We start from the raw sequence: 26,296 nt of genomic DNA on the forward strand, positions 1-26,296 counted from the left end.
GTCATATATATATATATATATATATATATATATATATATATATAAACTGAAGCTTTTCAAGTAAGAAACTAATTTGTTTATGTAAGCAAAATGAAATGGAAAACAGCAGGAAATGTTAGTAAAAAAGGGAACTAATGAAAAAAAGCATAGAGGGAAAACCCTAGAAATGAGGACAAAATTTTGAATATTAAGTAGATGGCAGTGGGGGGATTCTATAAAGAGGTTTATGGGTGAAAATGCAGCCTCAAAATGGCAATTTAATAACAAAATGATACGTATCAACTTAACTAGGGAGTCTGGATCTTATTATGGAAACTATAACCAAAATACATCTGAAATAAAACCAGATTTAAATTTCTGTTGCTGAGACAGAATCGCAATTTAATTTTGTTAACTAAAAGAAAAAAAAATTATTTGATCATATCAACTCCAACCATATGATGTTTATGCATAGCAAGCTACAAAAGACAAAGACAGCAGATTCCAGGGCTCTAATTACTTTCTCACAGAAGAAAAATTAAACCATATAAAAGGAAAACATCGAAAATAGAAATGCAGTAAGAAAAAATCAAAGTTATACATAAAATAATTATAATAATATAAAAACCTAAGCATATAATTTCACAATAAACATTTTTAAACAAAAGCAAAGCCCAAATAAATAAAATACTGAAACTCCACATTTGTACACTACCAGACTTAGACAAGGATACAGTAAGATGCCCGAATTTCACAAATCATCTCCTCCACTAGGAAAGGAATTAACCATGTCCTTTAAATAAATAATATTTCAAGTATCTGTTCCCTTTCCATAAGTACCATCATAAATTTGCTGGGAAAATGGCAAGGTAAAAACTAAATCCTTCCATGAGCCTATGGAGAGATGTCTACAGTATCATCATACCCAAAGCAAACCCTCAACAAATAAGTATATGCAATACTGCAAACCTATAAAAGAAAACTAATTCAAAGTTATTCCAAATTAAAGTAAGAAATGAGATGGCTTGGCAATCTATCCACAATGCTATACCAGTTTTTACTTATATCACCCCTTATAGGAAAGGCCAATATCAATCACAGGGCCACCTATCTAACGGCCTGGCTGAGGAACCAGGCCATTACATATCTTGAATATCTTCACCTCTAAAGTCAAATAGAAAAGAGAAAAAAGAAATGTTTTAGTTCTCCAATTTTTCCCTGAAAGGCAGTTTACATGAGATGCATATAGTTCTTTATTAAACCAAACCACTTATCACCATATACTTAGAATTCACAGGGTTCATTACTCTAATGCCTAAGAACTCTGGAAAACAGGACATATGCTCATATAACTAATATTGGTAGACGGCTGTAAAATTTCATTCATTCACAATTAATTATTGAACACTCGATTTGTGCCACAAAGGGGACACAAAAATTACAAAGACAAAGAGCTCCCTGCCCTGAAAGAATTCACAGTTATGTGGATCATCTGGTTGAAGCAGAGTAACAAATGGATTTTTAAAGGGAAAGTTTGTGAGACAGAGTACAGACGAATTTCCTGGAGATCTAGGATGGCTAGGCACTCAAATACTTCTCGACTGTTGGTCCACTGGTAATGAATGGATAGCACACCTATACTCACAAACCTACAGAGATTCGTAGCTCTGGAATCACGACTGTTTCCTGTTATTCTATTACTGTGAAGTGTTCATGTGGTTAGGAAAATTCCTTCAATTATGAAGAAATCCCTCAGTGGTCACCGAATAGAGACAAAGTAATTAAACTAACAATTTACTCAGGTGACTTTACCTGGGCGGGTGTAAGCAGCCTAATCTCCTACATCTCACTGCTTTTTGCCCTATGATGCTGTTCTTCAGCTCATCCAAGTTCGACAGGTGAGAGGCCCTGACCACACTGATTTTTAAATATAGGCACAGAGCTTTAACTACACTGGAAGTGTCTCCAGTACAGCTGAGAGCAGGGAGGAGAATGACTCCCACTGCACCTTCTATTCTGATCTCTCTGCCTGTCTACCTGAATTCAGTGATGACTTAAGAAGCACTTTGATACTTTACATGCTTCAGTGGCATTTCTGCAAATAGTTCAGAATATTTTAACTTCACCTTGTTGTATTTTAGACTTTTCAGAGAAGCAGCTTCAGTTAAAAACTGAACCATAATAAATTTCTCTGTTAATCTCCTTATAGATGTGCACATTTCCAGTCGACTCATGGCAAACTATGTTCCCAGAGAATTTCCTTGAGCTTTGTAGTTTGATAATGTAACTGTTCTTAATAATAAAGGACTGGGGCGCCTGGGTGGCTCAGTCGGTTAAGCGGCCGACTTTGGCTCAGGTCATGATCTCGCGGTCTGTGAGTTCGAGCCCCGCGTCGGGCTCTGTGCTGACAGCTCAGAGCCTGGAGCCTGTTTCAGATTCTGTGTCTCCCTCTCTCTGACCCTCCCCTGTTCATGCTCTGTCTCTCCCTGTCTCAAAAATAAAATTTAAAAAAAGTTTGAGGGGCGCCTGGGTGGCGCAGTCGGTTAAGCGTCCGACTTCAACCAGGTCACGATCTCGCAGTCCGTGAGTTCAAGCCCCGCGTCGGGCTCTGGGCCGATGGCTCGGAGCCTGGAGCCTGTTTCCGATTCTGTGTCTCCCTCTCTCTCTGCCCCTCCCCCGTTCATGCTCTGTCTCTCTCTGTCCCAAAAATAAATAAAAAACGTTGAAAAAAAAATTTTTTTTTTAAAAATAATAAAAAAAAAAGTTTGAAAAAATTTAATAATAAAGCACTGAAATTTTCCTACATGGTGGCGGGACACTATATATGCTATAAATCTATATATCCATAGACACGTGGGTATACATATACAGCCAAAGACAACTTGTGTATGTGTGTATGTTTCAGAGTGAAAGCTAATTCTTTCCTGACTTTTAATCATATAGTCACATATTTTGTCACATAGCGCTACTCAGCAGATACATACTGTTTCCTGACCATCTGTTTCAACATTATACGATACCAGTCACACAGGAGATCAGATGATAGAATGTAGATGAATCAAACCAATACTACCTTTCCTGACCAAAAAAAAAAAAAAAAAGGTATATGCCCCAGGTAGACTGGAATCTCTGTCTCCATCTTTGTAAATGAAGAGCAGCATAAAAAAAGATGTATCATAATTATTATTGGTAGAGTAGGTGGTTCATTTTAATTCATGAACTGTCATGATGAGCTCCACCATCCCCCTTTCCCTTCCTCTCAAGCACTCCTACCTATAATTCCAAGGTCAAATGCTGTGAATATATATTTTCTCAATTTTAACAGAGCTAAATTTAACTGCCAGAACTAACTCTCCAAAACCTTACCTCCATTCTCATAGACTTAGCAAACACTAAATTCACACCTCCAAACAACATTCATGAAAGTAAGGAGTCTGAATATTCATGTAACTAATTATGAATTCTATAATGAAGGCTTGAAATTTTATGTCTACAAGATACTTCTAGATCTAAAGATCCTCTAATCCAGCACCTTCATTTTAGAGAATTCGGCTATGGAGTTGGTACCAATTCAATCTATTTGACACCATTTACAGAATCAGTAAGCAAAATACAACGCAAAATCCAAAGTCCCTTTCAGCTGGTAGACACAGATTTGCTTAAAAATAATAATCATTACAATCCATTCTTTCTCAAGAAGGGCAATACTGAGTAGATCTATTTCCAGCCACCCCTGAGACAGAATGGACTAAGCACAAGCATTTGCTAGGTAATTTTACATAACAACAAAGAAAACTGAACTTGTCTTTAAAACCGGCTAATGCCCAGCCCAACACATACCTCAAGTGAAATAAATGCCAAGAGCCAGGTCAGGGTGTCTTCAGCAGCAAAAATTCACTGAAGAAGAAATAGCCACGGAAACAGCCACTCCCATTCAAATACTTTTAGAGGCACACATTCATACACATAGAAGTGGTATTTGAAGAACCCACGGCCAGTCTAATTCGTGCAGAAAAATCCCTAAAAGCAACATTTCCGTTATTATTGTGTTGGTTAGTATACTTCCTCTATTTGCATTAACTTGCACTGTATGTTTTCTTTCATGACTAATTTTAGTATTTTTACGAGGTGGCATCCCTTTGTAGAAACAATATCTCCCTGTATGACATCAGGCCAATAGGAAAAAGATTTTAATTTACAATGACCTGTCAAAAGGCTACTGCCTGAAATCAAATTAGGAAGTACTGGAGTATCATCTGAAGTTTACCGTGCCTTCAGAAAAGAAAACAAACACAATATCTTACTGATGAGCACTTATTTTTGCAATGCAAATTAAGACTGAAAGAAGTACTATTTCAGTCTACTGATGCTTTAGAATAATATTCATGTTTGTCACTTTGGAGCCTTTATTTAGGATCACTGCAGATCCAGTATCAGAGGGCGAAACACAGCTAGAAAAATCTACAAAGGAAAAGGAAAAACTTCCAGCTGACCAGGCAAAGTAATTCCACAGAAGGTGTCCACCATCTGCATACCTGACTATTTTGGACGGGTGCATTAACAATCCGGGCTTACCCTGCAAGACCCTGACAGCTAAGTACAGCACTGGTTCTTCTTGGCCCTGAACTCTCTTGCAAATCTGCCACCAAGCTTGTACACAGCCCTGAGTTACTCTTACAGTTTTTAAATGGCCCAGCAGTACTAACTTATTCTAACAGAAATAAATGTGAGTCAGTATCTTTACATCTCTGTACCTCTTTGGCCTCCCCTGAATAGAAGTGCTCTTCCCTAGTCTCAATCCATAAATACCACCAGCTCTGCTCAGAAGAATTACTCAGAGAACCCTACTTCACCTACCAACCCAGCAACAAGGCTGTTAAACCTTTATACTTCTTAAAATCTTCCTAAATCTTCTCCTCTTTGGAAGTTTCTCCAAAGCGCTATTTCTCAAACTTTATTCCTCCAAATGTGGGCCTGACCCATCATGCTGCCTCCCCATACTCTCACCAGGTCCCACTTCCTTATCCTCGTGTTTCTTCTCCTCACAGTACCCCAATGCCATAGATACCTGGATCTAGCTCTCAGACCCCACTGCCTTCCCCTGAGGGCCCCATTAGTTCACCCATCCGATTTTGCAACTGGTGGATCAAAGACAATCAACTCTCTCTTTATATCCAGCTAATTCCTCCACTATCTCCCATTTACTAACTACCTGTTATAAACCAAGCACTAGGCCAAGGTGCTTTTTGGGGAGGGAAGGAGAAATCCAGGAGATGAATAAGAAATAGTTGCATACGATTTTTGTACTTAAAAGTTAACTTCATAAAAAACTGCACCTCTCATCATCTTCTGCCTTTATGTCTTGCCCCAGCTTGACCTTTGCCTGTCTTGATCCCCATTCTTATAAATATTTACCAGTCTTAGCCCTGTTAATTTGAACTCCTGCATATCCACTCTACCCCCATCTCCAGACCTGTTCCTGCAATCCATCTTCCACACTCCATCAGAGTGACCTTTCTAATATACAAATCCAATCATGCCTTTTTCTATGCTCAAAATCCCTTCTCATGACCGGTAAGTTTTCAGAAAAGTGTGCAAATTCCTGAGTCTAGCACAAAGGAACCCTCATGATCTAAACTTGCCTTATTATGCACTAACAATATTAAACTACTTTAAGATCTGCAACAGAGAGGTGCCTAGGTGGTTCAGTCGGTTAAGCATCCAAGTCTTGATTTCAGCTCAGGTCATGATCTCATAGTTCGTGAGTTTGAGTCCTGTGTCAGGCTCTGCACTGACAGAGTGAAGCCTGCTTGGGATTCTCTCTCTCCCTCTGTCTTCCCCTGCCCTTCTCACACACACTCTCTCAAAATAAATAAATAAACTAAAAAAAAAAAAAGATCTGCAACAGATAATGTGTTTTTCTTTCCTCTGTGCCTTCCTACTACTTTGCACACCTGCCCCTTTCTCTGCAAACACTTACTAAACCTTCAAAACTTAGCTAGATCTTCACCTTCTCCCAGAAGCTTCCCCTAACTTATGTCCAGAACCCAGGTGCTCTTTCTCTGAGCTCAGTGTCCTGTGAAAACCTCTAACACAGTGCATCTCTCACTGCATTATAACTACTGACTTACCCGTCCATCTTTCCCACTAGAATTCAGTCGCCTTGAAAGAGGATACGTTCCAGTATGTAGTTCAGGAGATGGGCTGAGTTCTGGCTTACAGCAGACATTCTTTACAAGAAGATGCCCTCTTAGTAGAAGCAATTTGGACTAAGAATTTGTCAACTAATTGAAAAAATCAGTTAAAGAATCATAAAATCTGATTTATATTTCATCAGGTCTATATTGACACAAGACATCTAAAAGTACATTCATTCACTGATCTCTGGATATCACGCCAGGACCTTTGCTTTGAGTTTAGGTCTACAAATTAACAACTGGCATTATGCACCGGCTATAATGACCAGTTTGACTTTCTTAGAGTGGACCAAAATCTTGAAAGGCACTTGAAAGGTAACTGGAGTAGTTGATCATTTTAGATATTTGTTCAAACAGTTTTATTAACCCATTTCACCTTCATTTAATTCAACAGCAAGATTTTTAGGTAACCTCTTTATCAGACCTTTCTGAAGATTTCAATATAGGGTTTTATAGAAAAAAAATTTCTTTTAACACTCATATTTCACTGATATACCTAATATTCAATTAAACACATACCTAGAAAGATAAGAAACCAGCAAAAACAGGTTTAGAAAGGTACATAACCAACTCATAGTTAGCCTACAACTCAACTTAGCAGGATGAAAAGTGAGGGCATACTAAATAGCAGACTGTAAGTAAGCCAGAATCAGTCAGATGGGCCCCATCAGTATGGAAAATATCAGTTAATCTGATAAGTTGGTTAAATAAGTTGGTAGAAAGCATCTAAGATAAATGTTTCTGCAAGAACAGTGGGAATGAAAGAAAGAATGGAGAACTGATGAACTTCCTCCAGCTTTCCAGAACCAGCAACAATTAAGAGGGAAGCACTATAGCAAAATGATGAGGTCAACTATCCCTTTAAATTCTTCAATGACTCCCCAGAGTTTGCATTTAATTCCAACCACTTAGTATATAAGTCTCTCCTTGAAATATTACCTGCCTACATTCTTACACCACGCACACGCACACACACACACACACCCCTAATGTTCCTTAGTTCTGATTTACATACAGTTACCTCTAACATACTTTTCTTCGATTTAGGATATCCTACTTTACCTGATGAACTCTTATTCATCTTTAAAGTCAAGTGCCAGAGTGCCCGGGTGGCTCAGCTGGTTAAGCCTCCAACTCTTGATTTTGGCTCAGGTCATGACCTCAGGGTTCATGAGTTCGAGCCCCACATCAGGCTGTGCGCTGACAGTGCAGAGCCTGTTTGGGATTCTCTCTCTCTCTCCCTCTCTCTGCCCCTCCCCTACTCATATGCACACTCTCGCTCTCTCTCTCAAGATAAATAAATAAACATTAAAAATACATAAAGTGAAGTACCATTTCCTCTAAGAAGCCCTTCCTGATGATTCCCCTCCTCCTAATGAAGGGGGACACCTCTGCGCCCTGTTAATATGCACGTGACCACATGTACTGGCCACGCTGGTTCAGTCCTAGGTTATGCCTGTTGTTGCTGCCTACGTGTTAACAATAGTCCTTTCACTATCAAAAAGTGTCCCAGTTTGACAATAAATCATATAGTCACCTTAGACACTGTAGGATATAAAGAAGACTAAGCAACTTGCCTATGCTCTTATTTAAAAAATGAATAGAGGTGCCTGGCGAGCTCAGTCAGTGTAGTGTGCAACTCTTGTTCTCGGGGTCTTGGGTTCGAGCCCCATGTTGGGTGTAGAGATTACTTAAAAATAAATAAATAAAATATAAAATAAAAATAAATAAAGACGTACACACACTCAGATCATCTACTTTCTCAAATATGTATTATTATTATTCACCTCTTTTTTATTGTGAAAAGTGTCCCAGTTTGGAGAATAAAACACATACAGTCACTTCTTGAATATAACTATGTCACAATACTTATGGAACTATCCTATAAATGTTTTATTCTCCATCTCCTTCACAAGACTATAAATTTATTGATAAGCAAGGGCTTGTCTTATTTATCTTAATATCCACACATCAGAGCTCAATGTTCAACACATATTAAGTATATTCAGTAATGTCTGTTGACTTATCAATCAATTAGAAGACAACACTTCTCTAAATAGCTGCAGCATAACCAGTTATTTATAAACACCTGAATAATAAGTGATCTACCAACCTTGACTAATGCCCAGACAGTAATTGTGAAATGTTATAATCATATTAATCTCAAAATGAAAATATCGTTAGCAGTAATAACATACAGTACATAACAGTATTTCACATACTGGCTCAATTCATTCAAACAACATGAACATAATATTCTGTCACATATTCTTACCAACACCACTACCACCCAAAATGGAATTCTTTTTTTTAAAGAACACTTTTTTATGTCACCAGGAATATACGTAAACCCCCAAAAAAGTTATTGTATTTTTATTTAATAAAAATGCAGAAAACAGTCTGGCAATTCTCTTCCTTAGAGTGCCATTATTAAAGGCTATTTCTGTCTGGGGAAAATGACATACATTTTGTACCTAAGCAAATTTACATGAGTAAACAAAGGATGTCATATTTTAGCCTAATAACAATTGTCAGACTTCTCCCAGATAATATAATTCGTGGAAGAAACATACAGACAAAAAATATGATTTGAAGACCTTGGATTATTTGTTCCCATGCAGTTTATTACTAATTACTTACAAGTCACAGAGAAAAATGGAAAGCTGTTTTCTGGATAAACTAAGTCATACTCAGAAAGAATCTGATTAGAGAATGAGACCACTGGCTACCAAAATAATTACAGAGCTAAAACTTAGGTCTGGAATTAAAACCAAAGACATCTCTAAAATCAGTTATCAAGGTGAGTGGGGCCAGAAATGACCCCCCCCAAAAAAAGTATTTCCTCTCTAATCACAGAAAAGTACAAAAGAAAACACATTTTAATAAATAGCTCAGGAAATAAAATGTGGGGAAGAGACTAAATGGTAAAAAATAATTCAATTGCCTTCTTTAATTAAATTTTCAATAATTTTCATGTAAGAATACAGATATACTCACATACACAATTTACCATAGTTGTGGCAAATGACTGAAATTTCTAAGTAGCTTTACAACTTTAGTATGGAGCCTCAATTTTTGTATTTTCTGGCAACTAATTACAAGCTTGGTTGATCACTCAAAGCAGAAATAAAGTTAAAGCAAAATGAATACTCTCCCCCTTCAACCCTCACAGCTATATCTCATGCAACCATACTTTAATGACTGTTTCTGGTTACTTATAAACTGTCATTATCTTACAGGGCAATAGATTGAGATTTCCCAAATGAAAGAGCACAACAGCTTCAGCAAGCCAGAACAGGGACCAGAAAAGATTACCATCTATAATGGAATCGCTCGGCTTTCATTTATAACTGCTAACTTGAAGAATTTTACTTACAAAGAAATTATACAATCATTATACATGTACAAATTTTATCACCATCATCCTTCAGGTGGGGGAGGGAACAGGAAAGGGGAAGGGGCGTAGGTGAGGGACATCAAAGGTTACTACCACCAATTGTGTACCTACTGTGTGCCAGGCAGTGTGACAGTTCCAGAGACACAGCCATAAAACAACCTGCTTGGGGCTCAGTCGGTTAAGCGTCCAACTTCAGCTCAGGTCATGGTCTTACCGTTCGTGAATTCGAGTCCCTTGTTGGTTAGGCTCTGTGCTGAGCGCTCAGAACCTGGAGCCTGCTTCAGATTCTGTGTCTCCCTCTCTCTCTGCCACTCCCCTGCTCCCACTCTGTCTCTCTCTCTCTCTCTCTCAAAAATACATAAACATTAAAAAAATTGTTTTAATTAAAAAAAAAAACTAAAACTTCTGATTGCTGTATCTGCAAATGGGGCAATCTCCTGAGAGCTCTCTAGTTCCTTAAAAATACTACTCACAGAACTCATTATTCAGAGAAGGAACCAGCAACATAAAAATTCCACAAGCATCAGAATCTCCAATGGAAAAACACAAGTTTCATCTCAAAGTTAGCTGGGTGCATAATAATGTTGCCTTTTTTCCTTTAAATAATCCTTATAATTATATACAATCATATAAGTATTATTACTATAAAATCAGTATTCAATAAAATACATATAGAATTTATTAGCCACATTGTAATAAGGTGTAAGTAAAGTATACCTTATGAAAAATGGTAATGCAGCACCAGAGTATACAGCAAGGGAATTTAATTAGGACTTCACCAGAGCTTACAAAATGCCAGAATTGCTTAAAACTGTAAGAGTTGAGTTATCAATTGATCTAATTAGACCAGAAGCAAGACTTTAAACTTCTAATTTCAGAAAACTCTGCTACCTGACAAAAATATTTTTCTAATCATTTACATGCTCCAGCATTATCTACCAAAGCTTTTCAAAGGTGAAATGCTATCCAATTCATGAGAGGAACTGACCCTTTGACTCTAACTAAAAATACTATATACTACCATATAGTCTAATCATACATCAAATGAATCTCTTTACGGCTAAAACTTTTGTTAAAAAGAACAACAGGAAACGACATATTGGCTGGTGTTTTGGAACAGGAAACATATTCAAAAGGACACCGTGGAGTCCTAGAATTCAAATTCCTGTTTTTAACTGAGAGCATGCCAGTGTTTTCACAGGATTACATATAGTCAAGATACTAAACTTGACATCTCCACACTCTCAACTCCTGAGAGTGAAAATCTGTTGACGCTCAATAATATTTTTTTTCTAGTTTTTTAAAAAAGTTTATTTATTTTGAGAGAGACAGAGACGGCGCTAGTGGGAAATGGCAGAGTGAGAGGAAGACAGAGAAACCCAAGCAGCCTCCACACTGCTAGAGTGGAGTCGGATACAGGCTCAAACCCATGAAACCATGAGATCATGACCTGAGCTGAAACCAAGAGTCGGACACTTAACGGACTGAGCCACCCACGCACCCCTGAAGCTCAATAATTTAACAGATCAAAAACAAAGCCATGGTTTCATGTGGGAGAATCGTTAGACAAATATTTATTATTTTTAGTAAGACTACTCATCAAAATATTTTTCACTTCAAATCCAGGATATATGCCCAGTTTTTTTTTGTTTGTTTTTTTTTTTTTTATTAAAAGCATACTTGAGGTTACACATTAGGGTATCACTCACACAACCAGCAACTGAAGGAAGATATCTAACATCTATGCAAGTGTTATCATCATAATTTAAAATACATTGGAAGATCTTCCCCCCATAATATTCACAAGCTTACCCACAAATGTGGGATCAATTTTACCTGGAATAAAAAGTATATGCACTTAATGAATTCAACTACCAAAAGTCCACCCATTTTCTTAAACCAACACTTTCTTCAGTATTCCATTAATTTATACTCTTCAACCAAAATTTTCTGTGACATAAGGGTTAATTATTTGAATCTTGGTCAATATTAAACAATGTTTTTGTCAACTTCTTAAGTTGTTATTACTGATCATTCCAATTGTGCTTCCATTACTTTTTTACATATAATTAAAGAAGTAACATATGCTCATTATAGAAAATTTAGTAAATCTAGAAAAATATAATTTTTTAACATCAACTGTATTCTCTCACCCAGAAATTACCAGAGTTAACATTTTAACATATGTGCTTTTTTTTTGATATTTATTTATTTTTTTAAAGAGAGAAAAAGAGAGCACACATGCATGCAAGCAGGGAAGGGGCAGAGAAAGAGGGGGACAGAGAACCCGAAGCGGGCTCTGCTCTGACAGCAGAGAGCCTGATGTAGGGCTCGAAGCTGAACCAAAGTCAGACACTTAACCAACTGAGCCATCCAGGCACCCCATCGATGTATGTGCTTTTAATCTTTGTTCTAGGTACAAATATATGTACATTAAAAATAAAATTGTGATAAAAATGCGTATTAAGTATTCAACCAGTGTTTTTACCCTGTAACATACTGGGTATAGTAATATTTCTTATCTTTAAAATTTTAGAAAACATGACTTATGATAGCTTTGTCCTATTACCCAAATGTATATATCATAATGAATTTAACCATTCCCCTATTACTAGGCATGTGAGTTCTTTTAACTTTCTACCAAGACAAATAACAACTCTGATGTACTCCTTACTAATAATCATGGACCAAGAAAACACATTGACCAAAAAACACAATATTCACAACTCATATCCAAAAATGGCCTGTAAACACACGAAAACACTTCATCTCATCAATAAATCAACATAATACATGGGAATTATGAGAGACATTTCTCACCCACCAAACTGAAAACTATAAAACATAAATAACACCAAGTGCTGGTGTGGGGATTATGAGAAAACCATTCCAATGCAATGCTAGTTATACACTGATACAACCTTTCTAAATAATAATTCAGGCAGTATATTTTAGCCAATTTTCAGAAATCTATCCTAAACAATCATAGATAATTCTAGATCCCAAGCAAAAAAACTGTAAATAGCATTCCCTTTTAGTGCTAATTTAACGTTATGCACATATATCGAAAGTTAATGAAGACTTAATCTATATTGTCATCATTCTTGTGTTCTGCTGTTATAGACTCTCATTTCTGATCCAGTTTTTATTTTTCATAAGGCTTGTTTGTGTGTTTAATGTTTAGTGCTCAATCTTAAACTTTCTAACATCAATATAGATAGATATAGATAGATAGACAGATAGATAGGTTCAAAGTGAACAGTGTGAATTTATGTCTTTTTCTTTCCACAAAACAACTTTGCACATCCATTTTATCTGAAACAAGTACTTAGTAAAAGAACCCATCAATACCGCAGTGACTCACAAGTGGATTTTAAATGCCAACCAATAAGCCTGCTTTTCCGTCTCCTCTGTGGAGGTCCTTTACACAGGAAAGAAAACTCTTCAAAACCCTGAACAGGGACCTCTGACTCAGTACTATTTAAAATCCTTGTATTCAAGATTAGACAAATTTTCCGGCATGAATGTACCCTCCCCACAACTCTATCCTGACATACTTTGAAAGAGGAGTAGAAGTAGAAAGTAATTTTTAGAGGAGAGCTCTGAAGTGGACAAGGGTCCCCCTCGCTGTACAGTGACAGACTGAAGGCAGTGAGTCACCCAGGTTCTTAGGGCGAGGCCAGTCCAAAAGCATCAAGGGGAGAACTCCACAGATAGTTACTCTGGCAGCCTCTCACCTGGTCACTCCAGGAAAGAAGGCTCCATAATCATGATTGTTTATCTTTTTTGACCCTTGTCAACCTATATGTGTTCTAATATAGCCACTGTATTTCAGCTGGTGTAGAAACTAACTTGGAAGATCATCTTCCCACAAAATAAAATTCATTATCTGACTTAAAAAAGGGAGGAGACTAACAGGTCTATGAGCCATTTCACTTAAAACCACTTTTCCTGAGACATAAATATCTGGAGGAAAGTTTTAATTCTACAAATGCCTTTCTTAAATCTCTCTGAAAACAGATGTAAGTGAAGAGAAAAACTTTCCTCCTCCTGAAAAATAAAATTTTTATTTTATAAAATATCTTTATATTCTGCCTGTTTCATTGTCCTTTTTGTAAGAATAGATGCATGAGAGAAAGTTAGACTGGAAAATTAGGAATTTTTATCAATATCTCACTCATGTTGAACTGTGCTATGAAGCTATTTCCAGAACAAAAGTGAGTGAAGCAATTAATATGTCAGCAACCATATTACAAAACATTTCTTTATTCTTAGGTTCTTCAGCAGGGTGTTTAATATATAGTTCAACCCATACTTTCAAAAGTTGAGTGGCTCTAAAAAGCCACTCTATAAAAATGTACTCCCTTGGATTTAAAACTTCAACCATTTTAAAGTTTTTACTATAATCTATAGCATAAATATCATTCTCAAGAGCAATATAAATTCACTTCCACATTCCAACAAAAGATGTCCAAAATTTTCCCTTTGAAATAATAGCACATTTATGATAATGGTACTTATTATACAAATATGTGTAAGAGATAATTAGAGAACCACAAGATGTTAAAGCTGAGAAGGGGTCTTTTACAAGTAAGACAGTCTCAATTATCAATAAGAAAACCAAGGCCTCAAGAGGCAGATTTATCCAGTTTACAGAACACCAAGTCACTCTTGGTGTTACTTTCATTACCAGCTAATAATATTTAATAGCAATATATATACTATGCTTCAGTAAACAATGTGCAATTAACTAAATAAATGCCTGCCCCAAATTACTCATCTCCTAAATGGTTATATTACAGATAACAGCAAGTATGGCATATGAAATCTTTATTAAAATATTGGAGAGTGAGGAGAATTTTAAATATAAAGAGTCTATGAACAATTTCAATCAACATAAAAGGATAATGAAAGCAACAACGTAAGAGCAGGAGGATGGAAATAAGCTGACCAGATCATCAGAAAAGGACAAGGGTCCCTTGTGCTAAAACCAACATAAAGATGGAATCAGCATTAGTACTATTTGTGCTTTTAAAGATACCTCATGCTGAAGCAAACACTTGGGCTTCATCAGTAGCAATTTCAGATAACGCGAAGAGAAGCGCAGTGTTGCTCCAACCATCCTCTTTGCCACAGACACCATTCTTCCTCATCCCTACAAATACCCTCATCCCTACAAATACCCTCATCCCTTCCTGGATCCTGCTGTCTCCTCCGTTTTTTGTTTTTTGTTTTTTGTTTTCTCCTCTCTCCATGGAATTGCATAAGGGGCAGACAGCAACTGTTGCTCCCACCTCTTGTCACTTAATCTTTAGACCATGTCAGCACCCAGAAAATTCTCTTGCCCCTACCCTTTAGACTTTCCCATAGTCTGCTGTCCTCAGGATATCTTAAATTTTAACATATCGCAAGCCAAACTCCTGGTGTCTCCTACATCCTTTATTTTTTAATTTGTTTATGTTTATTTATTCTTGAGACAGAGAAAGAGAGAGAGAGAGAGGGAGAGTGTGTGGGGAGGGGCAGAGAGCGAGGGACACACAGAATCTGAAGCAGGCTCCAGGCTCTAAACAAACTGTCAGCACAGAGCCCAATGCACGGCTCGAACCCACAAACCATGAGATCATGACCGGAGCCGAAGTCGGACACAACCGATTGAGCCATCCAGGCGCCGCCCCCCCCCCCCCCACATCCCTTTTAAAAAGCATGCCCATGATTCCATTTATATGAATGTCCAAAAGAGGCAAATCCATAGAGACAGAAAGCAGATTAGTGTTTGCTAGAGGATACAGGAAAAAGGGAAATTAGGAGTGACTGCTAACAGGCACAGGGTTTTGTTCTAGGGTGACGGAAATGTTCTACAATTAGATAATAGTGATGGTTGCACAGCACTGTGAATATACGGAAAACCAGTGAATTGCGCACTGTAAAATGGTGAATTTTATGCTATTTGAATTTTATCTCAATAAAACAATTGCAAATTAAAAATAAATGAAAATAAGCACATTCACAATGTTTTACAACTCCACACACACACGCACACACATACACACACTTCTTCTAACTTTCCTTTCACCTTGAAAAATAATAAACTCCCCAAAGGTGGAATTATTAAAGCAGAGGCCGAATGATCATCTGTCAGCAATGTGCTATTGAAGAGCTAACTGAACTGAGTGGAAAATTACACTAGATTACCTTGAAGTATTTTTCATCTTTAAGTTTCTATGTCACAAGCCAAAATGAAAAAAATGAGAACCAGGAGGAAAATTTTTAAGTGACCAGGAAGAAAAAGTATGAATCATTTATTCCCATTCAAAATAAGAACTGTAGAATATAATGAAGCAAAAGAATAAAAACGAAACAGATCCAAAAAGGAAGGGCACAGAAAATTATGAAAAAAATATTAAGTAAATTAAATAACCTCACAAAAACCAAATGATATTCAGAGTTTAATATACCAATATTTGTTTTGCTCGTACAGAATTTATCCCAGATCTAACTGTATTTCTCTAAAGAAATTCCAATACTTTTTCTGTCCTTGAGTAGTGAAGAAGTAAGAAAAAAAAATCTAGTGAAGATGAGATTTAAATCAAATTACTATTGATGGGCATGTAACTGGGTTAATAAGGTAAACAAGGTATGGATAACATAACAGAAAATTATTTTCTCCAAAATTCAGCTACTCTTACCTTTAAAACCCATTAACGCAACAACTAGCATCCTTTGTAGGTAAGTTTACATGGGAAGACAAAACATTATGGATGATACAAAAACCGAAAAACTAAACCTTTCTACTAAAAGAAATGCCAGCAAACATCTATTAATAGTTTGCTGTAGTAAAGAATCCCTTTCTATATACCAAATGACCAACATTTAGTGAAATAGAAAAGAGGTATTTGTGTACACACTCAATATTAGAAAAGGGGTTCATTCAGTAAATACTCATTATTGGATTTACAGAGTACGCTAAAATGTTTTATATATTTACCTAGTTATAAGCCACAGGTACAAGACATCAAAATTTTAAAGAAGTCCAACTTAAATATTATGACATCCAAGTTATCCAAATTAAAAAAAAAAAACTAAATAAGATGACAATCCTTATATTCTCTCTTGTCTATTAATTTGGGCTTCCAAAAAAAAAGAAGAAAATGGAATTTCTGAGTCTATCAAGAACTTCTTTCTCCTGTTCTTTCATAATTAAAAACTTAGACCACACAAGAGTCTAGGATGTGACATTTTAATGACCCAAACTTTTTAGGAATCATAATCCACTCTGGTATCCAGAAACATCATGCACATTACTACTTTACACCTGTTTCAGCTGCAAAGGATATTACTTTACACAAACAGCCACAGCAGATGGATCTGGAAAGCAAATGTGTTAAATGGGCTTCCCCAACATTTTGTGACCGGCTCCTTTCAGAAGCCAAAAGACTGTACTTCACAATCAGATTCCAAAGAGTGATCTGTTGACCGGCAGCCTCAGCACCCACTTGAGAATGCACAGTGTCACCTGAGACCTAATGTTCTGTGAATCTGCTGTATTATTCAAGAATATTAAATTCTGTTATAAAGGTCAAGAAAATAAATGGGATGGATAAAACTCCTAAGAAGTGATAGTCACTGATGGTAAGGAAGCTAATAGCTTATGAGGTAAAGGCAACACTCAAGAGACCCAATTAGGTATAGATAATAAAAGCCTATGAACTTCTAAAACAAAGGCAAAATTCATAAGATGTGTTAAAAATAGTTAAGTTAGTAAGCCATAAGACATCCCCAAATAGAAAATATGATGGAACAAACGAGAGGTTCACTTGTAGAAAGAAAGACATGGAAAGACTAAATCATCATCATTCTATCTCTGGACTGGCAGCTGTATCATCTCCATATCAGCCACCCACCGAGGACGCCCATCCTGGTCTTATTCCAGACCCACAGGTGCTTTACCCAAGAAACACAAATAAAACCAGGGAAACTGGCAAAACTACAGTTGTATGTAAGTGTACTTGTACCTACTCTCTTCTATAGAGCAAGAATTATCATGAGCCCAGAGTATTCGAGTACGTAGAGCCCTTACTCAAAAATCAACTCTGACCCTCATAACCACACCCTCAATGGGAAGAGTGATGTGAAAGAGAGTCAGGACACATGAATATTGTGTACCCAAGCCTCCCATAGTGTGGTCCTTTCAACCTTTGCACCTTAAGTGTGCTAACTTACCCCATGGCTTTCCTCTTGCTACTGGCTGTGTGTTTGAAACAGTGTGATTCAAACATTTAATTTGGTTGTTGAGCCTATCTATTCCACAACCTGTAGGAATGCTGGTAGTGTACTTGGAGGCTAACCATTGCATCCAGATAATTTCCCACAAAATACCTACTGAATTGGAAATCTGCATTTTAAAAGATCCCCAGGTGATTTATAAGCATATTAAAGTTTAAGAGCACCGAGGGAGACTATCTGAAGAAAGAAAAAGACAGAAATTTGGATCTCAGCACTACATTCTGAACAGTATCCTGAATATAAAGTCTCATATACGCCCTGTGTACCAACTCAGAGTTCCAGAAGAGATAGAGAATGCTGAGACCCACTTTCAACAAGTATCATGTAAGGTTTAGAGAAGCAATACTGCCCTTGGTGATTCTCCTTTGAATCTCAGCTCTGTAAAGCTCCAGTTTGAGAAAACACTCAGAAAAGTACAGCGCAATATATCTTACCCTATCATTAACCCTATAATCTCCCTCTTGCTGGAAACTAGGAAAATAATCTTTTTCATCTCTGCTGTGTTTCAAGAACACCTATCCAAAGGACAAAAGGCTACCGGAAACAGAGAAAGGGTTAGAACTTCCTTAAGAAGGTTGCAGTGACCTAAGAAAGAATATCGAAGAACAGTTGAGCAGAATAGCCTGAGAAGCGTCCTTAATGGGCTATACATTTCCATCTACCAGCACTCGCTGACCTGATCAGCTCCGGTCATTTTATGCATTTATTACATTTTATTGTATATTGCATTGTTCCTGACACATAGCAAGGGCTCAGTAAATGTTCTGAAATAATGGGGGGGGGGAGGGGGAAACAATGAAAAATGTCACCTTTTCTATCCTGGATTCATTTAAAGCAAATTCAATGAATTGGATCTCTTGGTTTTGAGAAATTCCTGAGAATGAAGGCATAATTCCACATCTCAAATTAGCATGGTTCATAACACTCTCATTCCATATCTCAAACTTGGATTTTATATTTTCCATGATTAATCCCATTTTTGACAACACTATGAAACACATCAACCAATCCATTAAGAAACAATGCATTTCTAAATTTTACCAACAATTATTTATAAGTAATATGCTACACAGGGAAGATCAGCTATTACTCTGATGTTTTTCTAGGTCCAGATTTAAGGTATCTTAGGAAAATACAGACTCAAGGCATCTATAGAAGAATTGAAATAAAAACTGAGGACATGATCACACATACAAAGATCATAAACAAGACGTAAAACAAGAGTCTGAAAGTGTTGAGAAATTCTACCCTGGTGAAGACTTAAGATGAGACTATCAGGAAAAGAATATAAAAGTTCTAAAGATCATTTTTGTAAGGAATATGTCCACTTATTGTTGCTAAAAGAGGAAGTATGTTTAAATTTCAAAGGAAAAAGATTTAAGTTGGAAATCATAATCTACCATCCCATAAGTGAATCTTTATAAAAAGAATAAGGAAACATACATAGGGAATGGCTCAGCATTTTCTCCCTTCCAAATGGTCTATCAAATCCTGTTCAGTCCATGCATTTAGCACAGCCAAGGACAGTTAAAGTCCTCATAGGACATTAGACATTTCAGCACAGGTTTTCAGACTGTTATGTGGGTTTTAAATATCAAGTTTAAGAATTGACTCCACCAGCTCACATAAGAAAGAGGTAACATTACAGATTTGTGTGTCTTCTGCAGCTAACAGCATGAAAACAGACACATGACAAGCCTTCAATAAATACTTATTGAATTTAATTATTACCACCCTCTGAGGCAAAAATCTTAATTGGAGAATAATCTAAACTCTACCATCACCACCACCAGTAGAAAAGTAGCTCTCAAAATTCCCAAGTGAATCCACTCACATGCTAAACAATCAGAACAACAACAAAGAGCAATTGTCTTATTCATTACAAAGGGCTAAGAATGAATCTTTTGTTTGCAAACTTAATCCACTCCAACTAGTACTGTTAACTGCCCACTAAAACGCAGTGCATTATTTTTGCTTCACAAACCTTAATCTTGATCTATGTTCTTGATAAAATGTGCTAAACTTTTATGCATGTAATCTATTTTATTCTTTGTTGCATGAAATACATAGTTTCTTTATTACATGACAGTTAAGAGGCAAAATGCTTTTTTTATAAGCAATAGTAGGGGGGAAAAATCACTTGAATTTCAGAATATCATACCCCAAACCTGATTTGTTCACATATAAACAGCCATATTTCAAAGAGAAATCCTTTAAAATTCATTACATCTATTACTGTGCAGTTACGTTTGGGGCAGCACATGACCCAAATACAAGGCTGGTGCCTCTTTTGGTTGAGTAGGTAGTGCTGGACTTGATAAATTTTCATAAGCTGCTATCCCCATTAGGGAGTTAGTCACTGGTTTTAACAAACTCCTTGAAGAGTTCATTTCAGTTATTCCTGCCTTGCTCAATGTGAAACAATTTAATCTTATTGCTTTCTTCCTAAGGGGTAAAAAGATGATGTTCAAAGGAGAACACTTGGGAAGGAAACACGCATGGTGAAATTTTGGAGCTCTCTGGTTAGGCCTGAGGGAAAGACACCTCTAAAGAGAGAGCCTAGAATTGGGGGGGGGGGGGGGGGGGGGCAGGGAGTAGGGGAAAGGCTCACAAAGGAAAGTGGAAAAGCACAGCAAAGAAACTTGGCTTACTCTGAAACCACACTATATTAGTTATTTTATAACACATCTACAGTTATTTTAAACATAGTTTAACTTGACATGGCCCATTCTGACCCAGAGCTTTTGTCTTACACTAATGAGATGAAAGTTCGCCTGCTAACATCCATAAATAATTTCACAGGTTATCACTTTATTTCAAAATAGTATTTCATAATTAAGACAAAGTCAAATTTCTCTTTGCTCTGTAAATCTACAGATCTTACAGCCTTATATGGAAGTTTCATAAGGTGGAAATAACAACAGACAGTGATTTTAGATTCTTTTAAAATATACCGTATCAAATTCCAAATCTATGTATGACACATACATATTGGATAAGCTAGAAGTCCCTAGGAAGTGGTTTCAGACTACATATTCTACCACCGCAACCTTCCAGATTCCCCTAGGAGGGCATGCCACAATCTTAGGACAGAGCTGGTGTGCAAGTACACTTTGAAAAACCACTCCAAGGAGACTGTGATATTCAACCCACTACCTCCTGCCCCTATTGCCGTTATCAGCTAATAATGTTTCACTACCCGCTACTGATGTACATTGTGCTATTTCTTCAATACCGAATGTTAACTAAGTGAAGTCATTAGAATAGAGAATCTGAATTCAACTGGCATTTATTCAGTTTTTAAGAGGTAAAAATATATCCCGGAATGACAAATCAATTTAATTTCCTTTCATAAAATTTCATTTCAGTGCTACATCACAAATCCTGAACTCAAAGCTACTTACAGTCATAGCTTTCCAATTAAAGCATTTAAGTCCGCTAATATATTTCCATGAATCAAACTTTCACTACCAAGTAGCAGTACAAAAAAAGAGATAAGTTTCAACATTCCTCACAATCCACTTACACTCAAGTAAGAGATAACTCAGATGTTTTAAGCAAGTAAATAAGACTATTATTTCAAGGTCACCATAACTCTCCCATTGTACATTATACCTCATATCCTAGAGTGTTCGGATTCAGGAAATTTTCTTACTTCTGGCTAATTTTAGGTAAAATCAGTTAAAGAGGTAATTCTGTTTCAAACTAACCCTCCTGGTTTTCAGTGTACATGTCATTCATACTCCAGTCCATTGGAATGTATCTCACAATCCCCAAACTTCTTCAACTTTACTCTTAGCCAATACTGGTTTATGCAACCATAAAGCATATTAAGGAAATATGTGGATCTCTCCCAAACTTTTAAAATCACCTGACAACACGGGTATCTCAACAACCTCAAAATCCTTAGAGATGTCAAATCTTTGCTGCAAACATTTAGGCCCAAATATTAGGGAAAAAAAAAAAAAAAGACAAAACCAAACACAAACAAACTTAGGAAAAACTTCAAAACCAAACTGAGAAAACATACTTACCTTAATTGGAGCACTACTAAATTTAATTTTCCTATTTGCTGGGATGTCTTCTTCTTCTGGCAATCCAACAATTTCCGAGTATTCCATATCTGGTTGATAGTAATTGTTTTCATCACTATCTTCCTGCTCATCCTGTTCAGTGCCTGTCTCTCCCCAGTCTGAATTATACCTGGATCTTACCCTATACACATTATAGTCACTGTGCATGTAAACATGGGAACTCTCAAAATTATTTGAATCTTCGGGTACTTCCTTTCCACAACTGGATCCAGGAGCATCAGCAGAGGTAAAATCACCACCTGCAAGTTCTTTCTTCTGATGCATTGCTGCCTCACTCCCAACTAAATTAGCTTCGGCATCTTCTAAAGGTACATTTTGTGGTGAAAGGATTTCAGACTGTGGCATCGCCTTATTTGCAGCACAAGGTTCCTCAGGAAGATCTCTGTCAATTCTGTCAGGAGTCTCTTGGTTAGATGTGGAGTCCTCGGCTTCCTTGCTCTGCTGTGTTTCTTCACCAAGCACTGAAGCTAGAGAGGTACTTTTCGAAGCCACTTCTGGTACCGGACTTATATTACTCTTCTGAGCATCCTCTGCATCATCACCGTGTTTGCTTGGAGGAGACCAAGAATCTGAATCCTTAAGGTGACCAAAGGTGTCAAGATTTGTAACAGTAACAGACGGTAGATTCAGGGGATAATGCCCAGTCACTGAGTATTCGTTTTCAGGCTTCTCAGAAACCATGGCACTGGGGGAATCAGTGTTCTCAAATACTGCACTCAGTTGACTCACAGTTGGGGAAACAGCCTCCGTCCGGGAGCTAAGGCTGTCCAAGGAATCAGTACTGCCTCTGTTGGACTTGGAGCCACCCCATTCGTCCTGAGGTTCATTCCCTCCAGCTTTCTCTTTCTTTGGGGAATAGCGGCTGTTTTGTCCTGACTCATGCACACTTCTCTCAAACATCTTCCGAGTTTCTGTGAACTTAGAATATGAAGGGCCATCGTACATTGTGTCAAATCTACTAATTCGTTCTGAAACAGAGGACTCCAACTTAACAACTGAGCCATCTGTTTTTTCCAGGAATTCTTTGGGCCTCATTCTTCTCTGTGGAGATGAAGGTCCACCTTTCCCCCTTGTTTTGGCAATGACCGCAGCATTTTCACTGGGTTCCATACCCATCTGCATAAATAGATTTTTAATTCTGTTGACATTGGAGCCATATTTCCTCCCCCTGCTCTGCTGGGAGCCCTCACCTTCTTTTGTTTTTTGTTCCCCATCTGACTTGGGTTTGTCAAAGGTACTTTTCAGTGCCTGGAACTCAGTTCTATATGCATTCCTGTGAGGAGAGGCACTTCTGAGAGTGGTTCGTTCACCTGAAGACTCGGTTTTCAACATTTTTACTTCAGGGGTGAAAAGCCAATGTTCATAATGACCAGGAAAACACAAACAAAAAAACAAAACACCTCTCTTCTCTAATCACCAAGAGAGTATTTGGTCAAGAAAAAGTACCTCTCAAATGGCATACTGTATCAGTGATCCTCCCAACAGGTGTATTAGGAAATTATTCAGTCAAGAGTTACACAAAATGGCTTTTTCAAAGCAAGACTAGAGGTTCATCTGTAATAGAAAAGAATGAATTTCTGCATTCATTTACTTATTTGAAAATTTACGTTTAGTCAACCAAGAATACACTTTTCAAAGTGACTCAGTCATATATCAAACAGAAAAAAAAAATTACTTATTGAAATGGTCATTTAAAAGCCAAGAATTTAAAAGTTATAACTCTGATTGGTCCTTGGTAACAAAAATGTTTCAAACACAATTTGGAGGTCCCTACCGAAATCACACACTAATACACACACGAGTTACACATAAGCACACTACTTTAGACTAAGTTTTGGTTGCTTTTGTGAATGGTCTTAAAAAAAAAAACAAAACAGCAGTCCCTAGATCTTTAAGATATCATCAAACTGTCCAGGAAAAAAAAAAAACGAATTTCATTTGGGATGCTCCACATCAGGTAGAATTTATTCTTTCTGGGTAAGCACAATTCAAAGTTTGGATTCTATGTTTACAAAGTCCATAATATGCCTACAGAGGCTTATTTCACTCTTTCTGGTCCAATATTCTGATTTGCAGCATCCCCAAAACAACATTAGTACATTTCAGACCAAAACAAGCAGAAGAAAGTTCTCACATGAAAGTAACTTTCACTCTAAGTTCAGTTACATCTAATATTTGGAAGTTTCCTAAGAGTGGATAGTATTCATTATAGAGTGAGGTGTAGAATATCATGGGAATAAATGTAGGAGAACGTGACGATCAGAAAGCAAACATAACATGAAACCTCTTCTCATAACCCTGATTTGTTTATTCCTACTTGACTCTAACTTCCTACAAGCTCAAAATGCAACGCAATGCATGCTTGCTGGTCTCCACTAGCCCACAGCTGGATTTTATATCAATATGCCAGTAATCAAATACTTCAAGAGCTGCTGAGGCGCAGACAATGTCGTGCTAAAGATTTTTCATTTTGTTTTGCTTTGTTTTGTCTTTTAATATTAGGCCGAGCCATATCACCCTCACGCACAATCAGCTGAGGAAGCACACACTTTCACTGAAACCGCCTCCAAACTCGGCTCCTGGCCCAGCACGCATGCATGGCCCATGCAGACAAACAAGAAAGGCTTGAGAGTGTGGTGCCTGTTTTTTGGTAAAGCATCGACAATCTCCTTGTACACTGACATTTGTTTAAGCCTTACACACCCTCCCCCCACACACACATACACCCCACGCCCTCCCCGGCCAATTCGAACCCGAGGGGGCGGGGGCGGGGGAGATGAGGCCGCCGGGGGACTCAAAACCTGCCCTCACAAAAGACAAACATAAATAACACCAACTTGAGAGGCAGCCGGTTCCCAAGCCTGGTTCGGGACGCAATCCCTCGGCCCCGGGGCAGGGCCGGGAGAGCAGGTGACGCCAAGCGCTATGGTAGGAGGTCGCAGTCTAGCTTTGTGCCAAAAAGCACCTGAAGTCCTAACACATTGGCTGCGGCTCCCGGCGGCTGCCAGGCGGATCCCAGTGTGGCACCGAGAGAGCCGAGCTCCTTGGCCACATTAAAAAAAGAAAAAGAAAAAAAATTACAGGGTAATGATAATAAATCCCTTTGTTTTTCCTCCCAATGTGCCAGGAAACAATAGATCCCACTGATAATGCCTCCGATCCTCAACCTATCGCTCCCCAACCACAACCCACCCCCACCCCCAGCCTGCAACTCAGCCTTTGTACATCCCGATTTTTTTCCTCTTCATCTCCACCCTCCCCAACTCCTCGCCCCGCGCACAGCCTCCCCCTTACCCGAGCGGGAGCCGCCGCCGGCGGGGAGGGTCGGACGGCCGCGGCTCCCACCCCCTCCTCAGAGGCGCCCCCCGCCCCACTGTGGCCGCGGCTCTATCCGCGCCGGCCCGCACGGCGCCCCTCCACCCGCCGCTCACGGCGCAGCGCGGAGGGCGGCTGCGGCGGCCGCTTCCACTCGCGCCGCGGCCCCCACGCGCGCCCTGCCCGCGGCGGGCGGCCCCGGGAGGCGCGCTGCGCTCCCCAACGCCATTGCGGGCGGGCGGCGGCCCGGGCCGCGACACGCTCGCCCACTCGGGCCGGCCCGGGGAGGGGGGTCGGGGCGCGGAAGGGGCTTGGCCCACGTGCGGTCACCCGCTGCGGGCCGTTTGGGCCGCCCGGGAGCCAGGGTGTAGTGGGAGAGAGGCCGCGGGGATGAGGAAGGCCCAGGGTAACAGGTGCCTCACCTCGGCTGATGGGATTAACTCTAGGGCCGCAGAGAGAGGGAGCCCGGCAGCAAAATCCCAGGAGAGGGAGAGAGAGAGGGAGCCTCTGGCGGCCAACCGAGGGCGAAAAGCACCGGCCCGAGGCGAGGCCGCCCCACCCCCTCGGCCGTGGGCTAGGGGCCTCCCCGGCCTAGGGCAAGGCCTGCCCTTCTGGGGCCCGTCCGCCTTTCTGCTACCGGGGTTAGTTCGGCAGAAACTGGGCTCTTGGTCCGCTTGCTACTGGGCCTGCACAAAGTATGCAGTTAACTTCATGACCCCAGGGCATCTAAAACCCCAGGCTACTCTCTAGGCCGGTTTGGCCCACACCTAGGCCGCCTTGCCTGGCCTAACACCCACCTTGACCTCAAGTCTCCATTGTTAAAAGGAAAAGGATTAGGAGGTCTTCTGACTTGCTCAGCCCCCCACCCTCCTCTTTTATAAATGCTCAGTGCCCACTCCTACCTCCTCCCTAAAAAGATACCCCAAGTGTCTTTTTTGTGGCAATGTTTATGAAACTGATCATGTCTGTCAATGTAGATCTTTAAGCCAATCCTCCAAAACCTCCATAGAGTAAAAACGACTAAAAGACAA

At 38.8% G+C, this 26,296-nt stretch overlaps 1 protein-coding gene across 16 annotated transcripts in view; it reads right to left on the reverse strand.

Moving 5' to 3' along the window:
* Window positions 1-25,818, reverse strand: part of PPP1R9A (protein phosphatase 1 regulatory subunit 9A) — a 326,344-nt gene extending 300,526 nt beyond the window's left edge. For 6 of the 16 annotated variants that reach the window (XM_058725044.1, XM_058725035.1, XM_058725036.1 and 3 more), the window contains exons 1-2: window positions 24,788-25,103; window positions 21,891-23,504 (exon numbers count right to left, since the gene is read on the reverse strand). In XM_058725044.1, coding sequence (XP_058581027.1) covers window positions 21,891-23,282 — 1,392 coding nt within the window. In that variant the 5' untranslated portion in view covers window positions 23,283-23,504; window positions 24,788-25,103. Of the gene's footprint in view, window positions 1-21,890; window positions 23,505-24,787; window positions 25,106-25,244; window positions 25,358-25,687 lie in introns of those variants that run through there. The other 10 variants (XM_058725045.1, XM_058725037.1, XM_058725040.1 and 7 more) reach the window with 7 other exon arrangements.
* Between the last annotated feature and the right edge of the window lie 478 nt (window positions 25,819-26,296).

This window comes from Neofelis nebulosa, chromosome 4, assembly GCF_028018385.1.
Source record: "Neofelis nebulosa isolate mNeoNeb1 chromosome 4, mNeoNeb1.pri, whole genome shotgun sequence".
NCBI lineage: Eukaryota > Metazoa > Chordata > Mammalia > Carnivora > Felidae > Neofelis > Neofelis nebulosa.